This window comes from Amphibalanus amphitrite, unplaced genomic scaffold (assembly GCF_019059575.1).
Source record: "Amphibalanus amphitrite isolate SeventyFive unplaced genomic scaffold, NRLGWU_Aamphi_draft 001442F_arrow, whole genome shotgun sequence".
In the NCBI taxonomy this organism is placed as follows: Eukaryota; Metazoa; Arthropoda; class Thecostraca; order Balanomorpha; family Balanidae; genus Amphibalanus; species Amphibalanus amphitrite.
The window spans coordinates 146,112-163,477 of NW_024882935.1; the positions used below are offsets into that span (position 1 = coordinate 146,112).

Sequence of the window (17,366 nt, forward strand, 5' to 3'; positions counted from 1 at the left end):
GTCAGGAAGCCTGAAATGGAACAATCGGTGAGGGGACAAGCCCTGCTTGCACGACCGGTGGTCACGTGGCACACGTGCAAATCTGGGCACCTCCGCTGCGGAGATATTTTATAGTGAAATATTCAAATGTACATAACTTTGTAAGTTTAAGTCCGATTGGGCTAAAATTTGGTGGGTGGATGAATTGTTAAACGACATGAACGAATGCGCCATGTTTGTTGCAGTGCGCCACGTTTGTCTCAAAGCGCCATTTTTGCCGCAAATCGCAGAATGTGCGTAACTTTGTCGAACATGGGACGATTAGGGTGCGCTTTGATTGAGGGATTGCTGCTTAAACGGCAGATATGAATGCACCACACTTGCCGCAAGGCGCCATATTTGTCTTAATGCGTCAGTGTTTGCGTTTTGCCTACGGCGGGCGTTTTTTTTGCGGCGGTGTTTGCGTTTTTTCGGTGTTTGCATTTGACGGCGGGCGGCCGTTTTTGCGTTTTTGGCGGTGTTTGCGTTTGGCGGCGGGCGGCCGTTTTTTGCGGCGTTTTGCGGTTGGCGGCGGGCGTGCGTGCGTTGCGGGCGTTTTTTGCGGCGGTGTTTGCGTTTTTTGCGGTTTTTGTGTTTGACGGCGGGCGGGCGGGCGATGCGGGTATTTTTGCTGTTTGCGTTTGGCGGCGGGCGGCCGTTTTAGCGGCGGTTTGAGGCGGGCGGCCGTTTTTTTTGCGGCATTTTGCGGTTTGCGGCGGGCGGCCGTTTTGTGGTTTGCGGCGGGCGGCCGTTTTTTTTTACGGCGTTCGTTATTTGCGGTTAGCGGCGGGCGGCGGGCGGTCGTTTTTTTTTTGTGGCGTTTGGCGGTTTGCGGCGGGCGGCCGTTTTTTGCGGCGTTTTGCGGTTCGCGGCGTGCGGCCGTTTTTTGCGGCGTTTCGCGGTTGGCGGCAGGCGATGCGGGCGTTTTTTTGCGGCGGCGGTGTTTGCGTTCTGCGGCGGACGCGCGTTTTTTGCGGCATTTTGTGCGTTTTTTTCTGCGGTTTTCGGCGGGCGGGCGATTTTTTTGGTTTTTTTTGCGACATTTGCGTTGGCGTTTTGGGCGTGCGTTTTGCGCGTTTTGCGGTGTTTGCGTTTTGCGGCGGGCGGGCGGTTTTTCACAATTAAAGTCCCAACCTTCGGATCCGCAGTGCTGTTCGATAAGCGCTGCCCGGGCCTATGCTGATGGAGGGGGCGGGGTGACAGCGCGTGTCGGGGAAGCTGGGAAACAATAGGACGCGACTGATGGGCCTGGGGCAACTGCAGTGTTTGATAAATAGGGTGTGATGTTTGGGTGGGAGAGACCGTGTGAAGGTGTGTGTGGGGAGGGGGGGGGAGAACAGGGAACAGTGCGTGTGTTTAGGGGAGCCGAGGATAACGATGGGTAGCTGGAGGCGTTGAGCGAGGAATGGGGCGCTGAACAGAGGCACAAATATGCACTTACAGGCACGTAATGCGGCTGTGTGGCGCACGTGCGCGGAAGTCTGGCGCGGCGAGCGGTAGCGGGGGACCTGGGGTGCGTTCAGAGCCGCCGGCGGACCCCCGCCGCGATGCGGCTCAGGTGTTTGGTGCGGCACCTGGGCGCGCCACCGAGCGGTGCGCCTAATGGCAATCGAGCGGCTGTCGAGCCCACCATCAGCGGCTGTCGGTCCCACCATCAGCGAGATGGCGCCGCTGAAACCGCACGTCACCGACTCTCCGCAGCTGGTCGGCTATCGACCGGCGCGGCGGCCGTCCACCCGCGCCGCGCCGCGGACACCGGCCCGCCGCGCCGCCGGGCAGCCGTGTCCGACACGGACATCGTGTCCGCTACAGGACATCGTACCCTGGCACCGGACAGCCGACAAGACGGTGTCCGCTACAAGACAAACTGTGTCCGATACAGGATGGTCCGTCCGACGCGGACATCGGCCCGCCGCCGGACAGCCGTGCTCGACACGGACAGTCCAAGTCCGTCACAGGACGCCGTGTTCGACACAGAAAAGTCCGTGTCCGACACAGGACACCGGCCTGCCGCCGGACAGCCGCGCTCGACATTATGCAAAACCTATGTCCGCCACAGGACAGTCCGTGTCCGCCGTTGACAGTCCGTATCCACCACAGGATAGTTTGTGTCCTGGACAGTCTGTGCCCGCCACAGAACAGCCTGTGTCCTGGACAGTCTGTGTCCTCCAGAGGACAGTCCATGTCATGTCCGGTTCGAGGACAGCCCGAGTCAATCATGGGTCAATGTGTGCTCGCCACAGGACAGTGCGTGTCCGCCACAGGACTGCCGTGTCCGCTGGGAGAAGCCCATTCCTCTATAGACGGGATTGTCCACCAATGCATGGCGCGGCCAATCCTCTCGTGTATTTGCGGGGATTCACTTACCACGACGTAGACAAGGTGAAGGTTGTGAGTCTTATTTTAGGCTGCATGGTCTAATGAAAGGCAATTCCTAATCGTTATTTACAGACTTCCTCTATTTCAGCGACCTGAAGCTTGAAACTCCGACTGAATTTACATACGGCTTAACCGTTTAAGGCTTAGGCGAGCCTTTGAGTTAAAACGCTTAAACGCTAAATTCTAAACAAATTACCAATGATTCGTCGTTTAGCAACTGAAGCTCTTTGGTTCTAACTAGAAGCTATTTTATTCCGCCTGCACCCTGAATGCAATACAAACCATTAGCCCATTGCTGTGACACTGACTGGTGTAAACCACACTGCACATCTTAACACGCTGTGTTTTCTCCGAGAGCCCATCATGAAGACCACATGAGGCCTTCGAGCTACCTTGAGTCCTATCAAAATAAGAATAGGTACTCGCCGCACAAAAGGAAAAGGGCACCATATTCTTACGATATATTGAGATGTCGTATTATTTAAACGTTAGGCTAAAGAGCGACCAAATCCAACATATGCTTACGCTGCAATTAGGGCTCTAAACACCTGACCTGCATTGAAACATTTTAGGGAAGCTGTTCGCCATATTTATTTTAGATATGCGTTGACCTTAAAGATAGCCTAAAATAGCCCTCAGTCTTGCTGTATTTTGAATATCTTATCTTTTTTTATTTTGAGTTCTGTCTCTGAACGCCGAAGAGTTTGACTCGACACGGACGATGTTTTTAGCTCGGAGCGCTGTCGCTATCACCAGGACCTGACACCTGTGTCGGTGCCCGGGGGTGTGTGCCCCACTGAGGTGGCCGCTCCTGCACTCCCAGCTCACTGGACACTGGGCAGACGCTCCCGTCGCGGGGAGAAGTCGCTGGCTGGCCAGCGCAGCTGATCACCAGCTGGACCGGGCTGCCGAGGACAGGCAATTTGTGTCAGTCAATTGGCCCACTGAAAACGGTCGCTACCCGGCTCCGGGTCTAGCTGCAGTTGTTCAGTCCTAGTCCCAGTCCTGCAGTCCCAGTACCAGTCCTAGTCCCAGCTCCAACCCGTGTCGACCCCCAAGCTCAGGCCCAGCTTCCAATCCAAAGCCTGCGGTCGGCGGCCGCAGCTATTTCGCTCGGCCGCAGGGTGTATGGTCTCAAGGCCGAGTCTCCCATCGAGCCGGCGCTGATGGGCTCAATCAGAGAGGGGTGCAGCCCACTCCGTCAGCAATTCTTAACTCGCCGCCGAGACGGACCGACTGGGAACGGGTGGCAGCGCAGCGCCGCGCCGCGTCACGTGTGAGGCTGCGAGTGACCCTTTTGAGGCCCTACGGCTACATACGAGAATATTATTAGCTTTATAAAGTCATTTCGCTGCGTCGAATTATATGACATGGAACATAAAGTTATGATGGTAGCTAGCCATATATGCATACGGCATCACAAAACTCATAAATCACGCATATTTCCTATACGTTTAGTTATTTTAAATAATATGAAGATAAGCTAAAGACGGTACAGTTTCGCATTTACGAAACGTTTGAAATTAGCATCGCAATAAACAAATGAGATCGAAGTCAAGTCATTGAGACACCATCCTATTCAGCCGTACCACGTATTTCGCCGCTCAGTCTTTAGTCTTCCCATTCAATCCAAAAAGCCACATTTTTTCTCTTGCCCTCCTCTACCCCGGACTCTGCGTCTATACTCTGTACCGCTCCAATCCAACCACGCACGCTCTCCACACTCCTCTGGATGCCCGCAAGTGGTTTTTCACTGGCACTTGGCAGTGCTACTCTACCGTTGGGATGTTGATCAGGGTGGATAATCATCCGGAGCGACACGAAGGACGAGAACATTGCGAATTGGGAATCGGTTTTATGTAATTGTGCTGTACTCTGTAGGAAGTTGTGACTGGTGCGCTTAGGTTAACTGAGGCGTAAGAAGTAACAGGATTACCTATAATGCAGGGTTGTGCTTGACTCATGAGTCGAGTCAGAAATTTGACTCAACTCTGACTCAAATGAGTCAGATTTGAGTCGAGTCGGATAAAATGTTGAGCTGTTGAGTTGAGTCAGAGTTGAGTCGGACAAAAATATTAAGGCGTTGAATTGAGTCAGAGTTGAGTCAGTAAAATAACTTTTGACATTGAGTTGAGTCAAACATTTAGGAATATGAGTCAGCTGACTCAACTTTCTAGAAACAAGCTTTTCATCCCTCCCCCGCTTATTAACAACTTCGCCCTGGCTCTGCTGCCGGATTTTTTTTTTCCACCCCCGCCCCCGCTCAACAACTTTTTTATCTGAGTCAATTTTGAGTCAACTCACTTGACTCAACAAAAATTTGAGTCAAGTTTGAGTCGACTCATATTTTCAATGAGCCGCTTGAGTCATGAGTCGAGTCAAGGGGAAAAATCAGCTCCTTGTTTGAGTCAGAGTCAGGGCTTTCTGAAGTTGAATGATGAGTCGAGTCGGCAAATTTTTTTGAGTCGAGCACAACCCTACTATAATGACAGTTGTTCGGTTAATTAACGGTTATATCATCCGCTTGATGAAGCCAGCCGCATATTAGCAAAATGCATTTCTGCTTCTTATTTTAGCTTAAAAGTCTATTACTGATCTTCTTATAGCTCTTTCATCAGCAACAGTCCCTTTACGTGTCCTCCATTGTCGCTTCCCTTGTCCCTCCTGTACATATATGTAATGTTCGACTATTGTATAGTGCGTCTGCAGCTACAGTCTACTCTCTGGTCCGTCTTCGGGTGCCGGGTCGTCTGGCCAGCGGGTCGGTCTGACAGGCGAAAACAGACCAACTTCAGACCGAATGTAGGCAGTAAATTCAGCCGGATGACTGCCCGGATTTCAGCCCGCTCCGAGTCTGGCAGCGCTGTGGCTAGACAAATGAGGGTTTGGGGTCAGAATATTCGAACAGCCGCCCAGCACGGAACCAGCTCCCCACTCGTATATACAGCCACACGATGATATTGCTATTTTATCATTCGAAATTTCTTATCAGGTGTTCTTGTGTTGCATTTGCTATATATTGTGCGCGTTGTGCACTGTGCAGTAATTGACTAGTCAATTATCGTTTTTTTTTTTCGCCATGAGGATCTGTCGGATAGTTACAAGGTAGGCTTTGCTTTTCAACTCTACCTAAATGGTGCCTCAGGTCAAGGATCAAGGCAGCTTGGGTATTTATGGCACATTCGCACGGCAGTGGTGGATTCAGGGGGGGGAGGCAAAATGGGCATTTGCCCCTCCCAAACGGCATAATTTTAACATTACGCCTATGGACGAGGCATGGAAAGAATCGATAAATTGTTATGGTTTGCTCCCCCCCCCCCCCCAAACTCTGAGCTGGATCCGCCACTGTTCGCACATACATTTTAGACCACTAACTATTAAGCTTTTGGTGAGGTATAATTGGCATTCTAAGCTTGTGTTGCATGAGTTCACATAAGTCAACCAAATTATTACGTTACTGTCTGTTAAATGATAACGATATTTTGTTCGCCCCCTGCAGCACGCACCGCACACGACCGCGTCTCCGGCTCGACTGTATTTGCCTGGTCAGCACACGGGGATTCCAACTGAAGGGAAACTTTCACGTTGAAGGGAAACCCTTACGACACACCTCCCCCAGTCCCCGTGTCATAAGTACACGTGCCCCACCGAACCCGCAGTCGGTTCGGCACACGGCGAGCTCATTCACTACGGCGCGGTCCTGGTGCCGGTCCGGCGCAGCTAGAAGGCGGCGCCGGCTCGTCCGTCTGCTCGGCAGGTCGCTGGTCGGCTGAGCGGCAGGCGGCACGCGTCGGCGGCGACGGATCTCGGTCACCGGCAGACGGCGCAGCGACGATCAGCGGATGGTGGCGCCTCAGGTAGCGCCGGTTGCGCCACCAGATTCTCCCGCTCGGGACTTTGATGAGGTAGTCGCGGCGTTTTCCAATTCCCACGACGATGCCGGTCCGGTCCCACTGTCCGGTCTGCGGGTCCCGAACGTCCACGTGGTCGCCCATTGCGAGCGGCGCTAGTGGCCTGGCGGAGATGTCGTAGTCCCGCTTCGCTTTCTTTCGAAGGTCGGCTGCTCGGGCGTCGCACACGTCTGCCGCCTCTTGCCACTCCTTGGCAAACGTCCTGTGGTGGACGGGCAGAGCCGTGCGGATTGGGTGCCCGAACAGAGTCTGCGCTGGTGAGCGGCCGTCAGCGCGGGGCGTGTTTCGCAGCTCCAGTAAGGCGCGTGCGAATTCATCCGAGTCCAGGTTTCCTTCGTCGGTCGCTTTCCGGACGAGATTCTTCAGCTTCTTTACTGCAGCTTCTGCGTGGCCGTTAGCCTGGTGATGATGAGGTGATGATATACGGTGGTCCACCCCCCACCGCGTCAGGAACCGGCGGAGGATGCCTGAGGTGAACTGCGGGCCTCCGTCAGACCGGAGGAGCGCCGGCACGCCGGTGGCTGCGAACAGCGCCCGCAGTTCGGTCACGAGGTGAGCGGCGGAAGCCGATCGGGGGCATGACGTCACGTATGGCCAGCCAGATAGACGGTCGACGTAGACGAGGAAAGTTCGTCCTCCGTAGTGAAAATAGTCGGCCGATACAGACTCGAACACCCGTGTGGGCGGCGAATCGTCCTGCCACAGGGGCTCCTTAGGCTGGGCAGACCGGTAGATGCTGCAGCGTGCGCATGATATTACGCACTGCTTGATATCGGAGTCGCATCTCGGCCAGTAGACCGTCTGGCGGGCTCTCCGGCAGGTGGCGTTGATGCCCTGATGTCCATCGTGAAGTCGTTGCAGTGTTTCTCTCCGGAGCTCTTGTGGGATCAGGAGCCGAGGTCCATATACGATGAGTCCGTCATCGATGGCCAGTTTGTCTCGAACGTTCCAGTACGGACGGACGGACGGGTCGAGACGGTGCTTCTCATCGGGGAACCCGTGAATGATGAGGTCTCGGAGCGCGGTGTACTCAGGATCTCGTGACGCTGCGGCTCGTACCATCTCCAGCGTCTTGTCTTGCAGGGGCGCAAGAAGTGTCCCTTCTGCATCGACGGCAGTAAGGGCCGTGACCACGGACAGATGCAGCGGGTCGGGTTCGGTGACTTCAGCCACCTCGTCCTCCATCGAGGGGTCGTTGACCGGTGCACGGGAGAGCGCATCAGGAATCTGATGGCATGATCCTTTCCGCCAGCTGGCGGTGAAGGTGTACGCCGTGAGCTTTTCTCTCATCCGCTGTAGGCGGCAGTTCTCAATCTCAGATAGCAGCTTGCTGTTGAGCACTGGAACGAGAGGGCGATGATCGACGATGACGTCAAAGTGAGGCATGCCGACCAGGTAGAGATGGCATTTCTTGATTGCCCACACGACACCGGCCATCTCCATCTCGATACAGGCGTACCGAGACTCTACATCGCTGAGGAACCGTGATCCGCACTGGATCAGTCTCCAGTCCTTGAGGCCGTGACACTGGAGGAGAGCGTAGCCCAGTCCTCCGGTCTTGGCTGCATCAGTGCATAGCACTGTGGGGAGGCTGGGGTCGAAGAAACCCAGAATCGGCGGAGAACTGAGCGCCGACTTGACCCTGCTGAAGGCGTTCTCGTGTACTGGGGTCCACAGCCACGTATTCCGAGGCTTCAGAAGATCTCGGAGGGGGGCCGCCTCCTGAGCCACCTCGGTAGAGAAGGAGCTGAGCTCAGAGCTGGTTAGCGAGTCCAAGGAAGGATCTCAGGTCCGTTATGTTCTGTGGTCGCGGGAACTCCGAGATGGCGGACGTCTTCCTGCGATCCACTGTGTAGCCGTCCCGAGAGATCTGGTAGCCACAAAATTCGACACTTGTGCGGCCGAATCGGAACTTCTGGGCGTTGAGCGTGATGCCCTGTGCTTCACATTTCTGCAGAATGCGGACGACATGAGCGAGATGCTCCGAATACGTCTCGTCGTGAGCCAGGATGTCGTCAACAACTTTGACGGTGCGTGGCACGTCGCCCAGGGCCTGATCGCCTCGCCGGTTGTACTCATCTCCGGCCGAGACGAGTCCCATCACTGCACGGTTGAAGCGGTACCTGCCCCATGGAGTAATGAAGCAGGTCAAGTCCTTAGAGGAGTCATCCAGGCTGATTTGATAGTAGCCCATTGCTGCGTCCATGGTGGTCAACCACTGCGCGTCTGGCGTGATCGACGAGACCGCCTCATGCGGTGGACGTACAGGGTACGTGGGGCGTTTCACGTACTTGTTCAATCTTGTTAGATCGATGCAGATGCGCACTCCTCCCTGCTTTTTCGGCACACATACCAATGGATGGCACCAGTCGGTGGCGTGATCGACCTTGTCGATGGTGCCCCTCGCGAGAAGGTCGTCCAGCTGTTGCTTCACGCCGTCGCGCCAGCAGAACGGAATGCTCCTGGCGGCGGTGATGGCGAACGGTCGCGCGCCGTCAGCCAGGTCGATGTGCATCGGTCCGCCGGCCATCTCTCTCAGAGTGCTTTTGTTGTCGAAGACGCTCGCGAATGCACTGATCAGTTGCTCTTCGTGACGAGCTCGCTGTTGTGGTGTCGGCGGCTGGGCACTGGTCCAGGTCGGAATCGACCGGCTGTCGGCCGCGGACGAAACTGAGGTTCCCACGTTCTCCGCTAGAGGCGCTGGTGGGCTCGTTGGATCCAGAGTATCCGGTATAGATGTCGCCAGCGAGCGATGATCGCGCTCATGGGAGCTAGCGGGCCGGGCAGGAGTTCCTGGTCGCTCCTGGACCGGTGGCGTCTGACTGGCAGTGCAGGTCGATGGCGGCCGGACGGCCGTGCCCGACACTGCTGGTTGTGCCGGCCGGCGAGTAGTCGTCGGCCGATCACTGGATGGGCTGGGGACGGTGGCGGCGTCACGTGCCTGAGCACGTGGTGGCTGGCCGCCGGCATCAGTGCGGCGCGTCGGTGTCGACCGCGCGGCCGCGGCGCGCCGCACGGGCGGAGCGGCCGCCGCACCTCGCGCTGGCCCACCTTCAGGTACGGCGCTCTGCGCCGGCGGAGCGGCCGCGGCGCCCCGCGCCGTCTCGCCGGCGGGCGCGGCGTTCCGCGCTGTTGTTGTTCTGCTGCAGTCTGGAAGACTCATCTGGTGTAACTGCAGCGGGTAGTCGGCCGGGAAAATCCCGAGCTGCACGGAGTCCCACCAGGAGAGCAGTGCTCCTCGCAGCTCGCCGATGACTGCGATCTCCGTGGTTATGCGCCGGGAGCCGAGCTGGATGGTGGCCTGAAATGAGCCGACAGACGTCAGCGGATAGCCTCCTGCAGCTGAGAAGGTCTGGGGTGGCACACCGTTGTCATAGTCCGACACACCCAGAGCGGCGGCCTCATTTGGGCCGACAACAGTGGCTTCGGCACCAGAGTCGGGGATGCAAAGCAGAGACCCGCTGCCAGAGTTGTGTGTGACGAGCACTTTCACACGGGGAGCCGGGTGGGTCACACGACTGGTAGTGTGCACATCAGCTATGAGGTGATGAACATGACGGTGTTGAACGTGCTGCTCCTGAGACTGGATTTTTCCCAAGCACATGTTTTCAAAGTGGTTCAGTTTGGCACATTTTGAACATTTGTGTCCACGAGCAGGACAGTCCTGCAACCTGCCATGCCACTTGTTGCCACAGAATTTACACATGTTTGAAGCTGAGCGCGACTTGGACTGTGACCTTGCACGGCTTGTGGACTTGTCCCTCTGATATTGTGATTTTCGTCCCACTCTCTGAACAGCATGGTGAGTCAAGGTGGCACAGTTTTTGGACGCAACTTCATGGCTCCTGGCCATGTCAAGAGCCTCCTGTAGTTTGAGGTCCTTGACATTTAGCAGGCTGCGCAACAAACTTTCATCCCTGACACCCATGACAATCTGGTCACGCAGGCGCTCATCAGAACATTCTGGGCAGAAGTCACAAAATTTGCTGATTTCCTTGAGAGAGATCAGAACTTCGTCGAAAGACTCTCCGACAGCTTGGCGTCTGGAGAAAAACTCCCTTCTGTCCAGCAGAACTGACCTCTGGTCTCGAAGATACTTTTGCATTGCATCAAGAAGCGCTGGGAGCTCTGTGACTGTGTTGGCAGCACAAATGGAATGCTGGATTATCCTGCACCAGTCATCATCAACCAACCCCTCTAGCACCATTTGCTGTTGTCTGAATGGCAGAGTGTCAATCCCGGTGAGTGAGCAATATCCTTCAAATTTACTCCTCAGATGGCAAATTCTCTGAGGTTCGCTTGACCAGCTAGATGTGGAGCGGGTGTTGCACTTACTGGAAGTTTCGGAGGGCTTACGTTCATGTTGAGGGCGGAGGCGGCTGGCAAAGCCTGCGGCTGCGTCTGACCTTGACCCTGACCGCGCAGCAGATCCTCCATCATGGAGACTAATCTCTGTTCGCGTTCTTGGGCGGCGGCGGCTTGCTCTCGTAGCATGGTGGTGAGGTCTTGCACTAGCTCAGCACCTGTCGGCTGCGCCATGTTACGTTACTGTCTGTTAAATGATAACGATAATTTGTTCGCCCCTGCAGCACGCACCGCACACGACCGCGTCTCCGGCTCGACTGTATTTGCCTGGTCAGCACACGGGGATTCCAACTGAAGGGAAACTTTCACGTTGAAGGGAAACCCTTACGACACAAAAAGAAAGGAGTTTTGGTGCGGATATTTTCATTATGGGAGAATGCAGACTACAATGCCACACGGTGTTTAATTTGCGCCTCAATGAAGCTTCACCTCAGCGACCATATAGGAGGTACTTATACCTATACGGCACAATAAGGGGGAGTCGCTGACACTGCCGATGTTGTCCGTTTCAGCTCTTGGCTCGGAGGACGAGGAAAGGCTGGTGGCCGACCTCTTCTTCGGCTACAACAAGCTGATTCGGCCAGTTGAGAACATGACCAAAACAGTCAACGTCGAGTTTGGCCTGGCCTTCATCCAGCTGATCAGCGTGGTGAGTAGTAGATACGGTTTAGCCCGTTGCAACGGCATGACGTGTGCAACGTAACGCGAATGGCTCCGTTCATGATGACTAGCATAGAGGAGATGGTATGCCTAAATTATGAAATAGGTACCGAGCTTTGTTGTAGTTGGCGACTGAGTGAGCAGGTAGCGGTTGCATTAGGTATACATAGGTGTTACGCAGACGAATGAAGCGGTAGCACCGTGGCAGAGGTCATGGAAATTCAGTCATTTTACTGTATGTCAAGCAGAGACGGCGTCACAAGGGGGGAGGACAGAGAGCCAGTTGCCCAAAAATATCAGACATGTCATTTTCCTGAATTATACTCCAATCAATGTTGTTATGATCATCTAAAACATATGTGAGTTGTACGGACGCTTAAATAAATAAACGTACCTTTCATATGTTACGTACGTGGTGAGGTAATGGCTTTTCTTTTCAGAATAACTTGAGCAAACATAGCTTTTTTTATTAATTTATAGCTGAACTTCACTGTAAATTTCAATAATGCGTGTCTTCCATAGTTGGAAATGTTTGTGATTGAATCAGCTTCACATCAAGAAGCGTCGTTTTCTTCCCTCGCCCCGGTGGAGGGGGGGGGGGGCAATGTGGCCCACTGTGTTTTTCCTGAATAGCAAGAAAACGGCGGCGCACAGCGCCGCCAAATTTTCAGTACCTTCCCGGGCATCAATTGGACACCTTCACACACAATTTCAAGTCATAGGTTACCGTAGGCTAGGAATTATTGAGGTCAAACTGAGGTCATGTTCGAGCAAAAATGAGCAAAAAACATGACATCTTGAAACGCTCACAAAATCTACAGTTCACAAGCAATTTCAAAGTTCTTTATGTGGTCGTGTAGAGAAAAGACGGCGCTACAAAACTGCTATCTCGGGTTGTCAAAATTTTGGGATTTTGTCCCTCAAAAAAAGATTTGAAAAATATAAAAAATCCCGATTTTTTTCGAAGTTCGAAAAAATCGGAATATATATGATAGCTCCTCTATCTACATACCATATTTGAGATCGATATCTCCTTTTTTTGGCCAAGTTATAACGAGAAAACTGTTCAAAATTGATGACGTCAAATTTTTAACTCATTGTTTAGCTATTCTAGACCACGTAGCGCAAAACAATGACCACCATTAGACTCCCCGTGACGAGCTACATCGAATCGATACCCATTTTATACAAAAATATCAAATTTGAATTTTGACCTAAGTTTACCGGACTGACCTTCGGCTTCATCAGAACTTAAACTGGCCCCAAAGCAGCCTGACCCACATAATCGCATTTGCCATGTAAAATGGACCATAAAACATGCATCACATGATATTTTCATCTTGTGACCCTCAGTGACCTGACCTCTGTGACCTGACCTGGTATCAGTGACCTTAAATAGCAAAATATGTGTTTGATGAATAATACCCCATCGATGATTTTCAATGACATGCATTTTACTCGAATTTTTTTACAACATATTTCTTGAAATGCCTGTAAATGGTAAAAATTCGACATTTGGCCTGACCTGTGACGTCATCGGTTTGATGACTCCGGACTCGGCTGCTTCTCGCTATGTTGCGTGGTTACCGAGATCTTAGGGGGGGGGGGTCAAAATACCCTCCCCCACCCCCACCCAGCGTTGCTTGGCAGACCCCAACGGGGCGCGGGTTAAGTTTGCTGGATAATTTGGTTTAAGTTGTGATATTTTTCGTTGGGTGTGCATGCATGTGTAGTTTGTCCAAAGATGGTACATAAATCGCATAAATCGACCTGGATTTATGGGATTAAAGAAATCAGGAACAGACTAAATTGGCCCACCCGGTCCCGCGGGAAGAAAGGAAGGGGAGGGGGCACGATGGAATGTCGGTAGTCGTTGAGTCCTAAAAAAATCTTTGAATATATGGTGAGGTTCGCAGGAGATCCCGTGTCCTGATAGTCCTGCTTTGAACATGATGCGAGCGGGGGATTGTATGGCCAGTTTTGTGTTTACATTTGCCAGAGACTTACCTGGTATGTATTCCTCTTTTTTCAGAATGAAAAGAACCAGATTATGAAGTCCAACGTCTGGCTACGTTTGGTGAGTAACAAGTTTTTGAACGGCTACAGCAATGGCACATACCTACTTTACCCACTGATGGAATGTGTATTTTAGAAGAAAAAAAAAACAATAAAACGTCTCTGCATAAAAATGATAACAGTTGATTTCTTTTTCTTTCTTTCTTTTTGCTTTGATTTTTTTTTTTTTGGCGGTGATGTTCCTTATTTCGACAATGCCATTTTTTTATCTGATGTCGGTCGTACAAATCGCATACATTGGGCAAAACAGGCTAATATGTGGATACAACGTATGCCTTAGTGATCAACTGCGCTGTGAAGCGCCTATGTGGAAGCATTTCCATTACTTATACCAGGCGTTGCCGCAGCCAAGCGCAAAGATACAGGTTGCATGTATTGTATTTTGTAATAAAGGGGTCTCATTTCGACACCTTTTTTTTAACCCCACATCTGCCCTCCCGTGAATTTCCGGGAGGCACGAAATATCTCCTTTTAAAAGTGTCCAATCGTCCGATCCTGATCAAATATGTGTGTTCGTAGGCCTGTTCTGGTATTGCTTTATCTGCCAAGACAGACAAACTTGAGAAAAATCGAGTGATTGTACCTTTTTTGAAGGTGTCTAACCAACTTGTCTAAAATTCACCGGAGAACAAATGTGGGGTTTAAAAAAAGGTGTCGATTTAACCTATGTACCTACATTGATAACTTTACACGTCATTACAGTGATAACTGAATAACAGGTGCCGGAGCTTTATTTCATAAAGTCAGCATGAAGCTGTGGCTAATGAAAAGGTGTGAATTGAATTTTAAATGCGTTGAGTAGGTTTTTGCCTTTTACATTATAATACATTTTGTTACTGCAGGAGCCAAACTATGTTGCCTCTCTTTCCGAGTCGTAGAATCGAGTGGACCTGCAGGAACGTTGTCGTTGATTAAATGCATGGCAATAATAATTTATTCCCGGAGTGCTGCTTACTCGATGTCTCATGTCAGATGTCATACACAGCACGTAACATGAAGCCAGATCAGGCGATCGCTGCATCAGAAAATTGTCATTAGCTAATGGGCTAATTTGTATGACGGGTTGCACGCTGTCGTAACGTAACTTTTTATTATCGATTTTTTAGTCAACAGAACAAAGTCACATTACTGCAAATTGTGAGAAATGCTGCAAGTGTGTGAAATGTAGGTTGTATGTGCTGCTAACATTTGCAACCTTTTTTGTTGCAATGTGGCCGTTTTCACGACGGAACTTTCGCAGAGGAACTTATTTGATACCTAAAAAGTACCTACCCTTAGAGGCCTTAACATCCCTCAAACTGAAATATTTTATGTTCAAAATAATTTTAGAAGTTTAAATCCGGGCATTTTTTGCCCTCAAATCACTTATTTATTTACAAACACAGCAATTTTTGGTTCTAGTAGCCCACCTTTCGACTATGAGGTATTAAATCAGCGTGGCAACTTGCTCCCTCTTTGCTCCCTCGGGTATCTAATTCCGGAATTCTTAAAAACAAGGAAAGTATATATCGAGTTCTCTTTTATACCTATTCAGTTATGTTTTAATGGTGATTAAAATATGACAAATTTTTTAATTACATTTCATATAAGAAAACACGCAAAACAATGAAACAAAAATAACTACGGCAGATAATTACCTTCAGGTATCTAATTCCGACCAATCAGCACCTCAGTAGGATATGACGTCATACAAGAATGGTGGTGAAGGCCGTTTGCAGTCCCGGCCGGTAGGTCACGTGACCGCCGGGAGCCTCGGGTCACGCGGCGGTCGGGAGTCGGACGCGGGGCGTGGTCGCGGGCGGACGCGCGGGGCATCATGCTTTGCTTTGCTTGCTTTGTCAACTTCATATAACTTACTATCGCATTCGTGTGAAAGCCAAACACTGCTCAGTGCCCTTAGAAATTGAGTTTTGGAAAGCTCAAGTCCCTATAGCTCCTCAGGTCGGCAACAGTTGAAGCCTCATCTGAACCCATGTGAAAAAACGAGGGTAAGGAACCTTGTGTTGCTTTTTCTTTTACCGTCATAATTATCTCAAACCATCACAATTTTGAGTTCCACATTGTCTGCTTCACTACATTCGTGTAAAACTTGGGTGAAGGCTGGTGGCTCAAAGAAAGGTGAAGATATTTCTTTAAGTGCCTAATCCGTGAAATTGAAATATCCCGGCTTTACAAATCTACACTTTTCATTTTCTCCACGATACATTTTTTAAAATTGTTTAAATTTTATCTACATTTGTTAAAATCGGGGCTTTGGTTTTGTGTAAACTAGATCATAAAGTTTACTATAGTTTTGTGTAACCTGATGGCTGAAGAAAATAGTAATTTTGCTAAAATGATGTGCGGAAATTTGTTGCTTTCCAAATCAAATTACTCATACCTATATTTCATTCAAAATTAGGAGGCATTATTACTGTTTTTTCTTGTAACATGAACTGAGTTTGGGTACGGTGCTCCGGAAACGTTGTGGAACTTTAAGCTAGCTAGAGCAGTTTCCATAAAAATTGTTTAGATAGTTGACATGGCTTGTTGACAACTCTTTTGCTGTTTCTAAAAAAGTGAAAAAAATTTTCCTGCATTAAGCACACAAGGCATGTTATTCTCATAAGCTATCGAATGTGGGTGTTTTTTAAGCTGTTTTTTTTTTAAAGCTTTTAAGCTGTAACTTCAGTTACTTCACTTTAGAACATATTGCCCAGAATGCGTCACTGATCATGAGCTGGTATATCATATCATATGTAGCAAATACATAAATGAGAATAGTGTGTCATGAATTTTTGTGCATGCTTCTGGATCATCTGTAATTACATCAAAGGCTCGGCTCAAGAGTGTCCTGCCGACCAGCTTATGCCCAACCCTTTCTGTCCGCAGAACGTCGCCTGCGACTCCCGCACGCCGTTTGCCCCGGCCGTCCGTACTGGTCTTCGCGCTGCGAGCCGCGCTGGAGTTCGCGGCGGCGTCGTGGAGCTCCCATCGGGACGGCGTGTGATGCCCGCGTCGAGCTTATAAGCCGTGAGCTTCGATTGGCGGCTCACGCGGTCACCAGCTGTATGTACAGCCTCGGCCCCGACGACCCCGCTAATGGCCGAGACCGGCATACCCCCGGCATGGGTCCGCTGTCCGGCGCAGCGCTGGCCGCCCGCATGCTATGCTACTTTTGGCTGTATCGCTGCCCAGCGGGAGCGCGCTCCACGCTGCGGAAGAGGTACACGTTGCGACCCGACTGAGGACTGCAACCGGATGGTGACACGTCGGCCTCTGCGCCCTGGCCGGGGTAGGCGTGACCGACGTCACAGTGGAGGAACGCCCAAACAAGACCAGCCCACCGTCGGAGCAGCATGGAAATATCATGTTCTGCCTGGACGTCGGACCCGGCGGCCGCAGTGCACCTGCACACGTGCGGAGAGGGGCGCTGGAGGCTACTCTGGAGCTTCTGCCATTCCGCGGCGCGACTGCTGGCAAAACGGCGGCGATTGAGGCGGTTGGGAACAGCTGCAGCAATGGTGATGGCGGTGATGGCGACATGGCGGTTTGGGACTTCATCTCAGCGCGGCCGCCGCCCAGGCGCCGCTGCGCCCGGCTGCTCAGCCACCTACCGGATGGCGGGGTGGCCCTTACGGCCCTCACGCCCGTTCGGTCTGCGGCCACGTTGTGGGGTGGCGGTTGCGGGGTTAGCGGCGTTGGACTTCGTCCTTTATCCAGACTGCACCGTACCATCTGAACGGATGGATCTGCCAAGAAAGATGACATCCAAGGCGGCTATGAGGCGATCACAAAGCTTCACCAAGAGCTTCTCCTTCATGGGGCCGGCCGGCCGTTAAGTCGCAACACCGGCTGCCGAGTGCCAACAGCTGCGTGCGCTGGCGCCGACGCGCTGTGGGCCGCGCTGCTGACGCCCAAGCTGCGATATCAACCATCTATGAATAAGTGGCAGCGGTGGCGGCTTGTCAGTTGTTA

The 17,366-nt window shown here is 51.8% G+C and overlaps 1 protein-coding gene across 1 annotated transcript in view; it reads left to right on the forward strand.

The window, feature by feature from the left end:
* Positions 1 to 13,444, forward strand: part of LOC122373095 (acetylcholine receptor subunit beta-like 1) — a gene marked incomplete at its 3' end in the record, with an annotated part of 33,090 nt that extends 19,646 nt beyond the window's left edge. Inside the window, exons 2-3 of the mRNA XM_043350855.1 lie at positions 11,186 to 11,322; positions 13,366 to 13,444. Of these exons, the coding sequence (XP_043206790.1) occupies positions 11,186 to 11,322; positions 13,366 to 13,444 (216 nt within the window). The remainder of the gene's footprint in view (positions 1 to 11,185; positions 11,323 to 13,365) is intronic.
* Between the last annotated feature and the right edge of the window lie 3,922 nt (positions 13,445 to 17,366).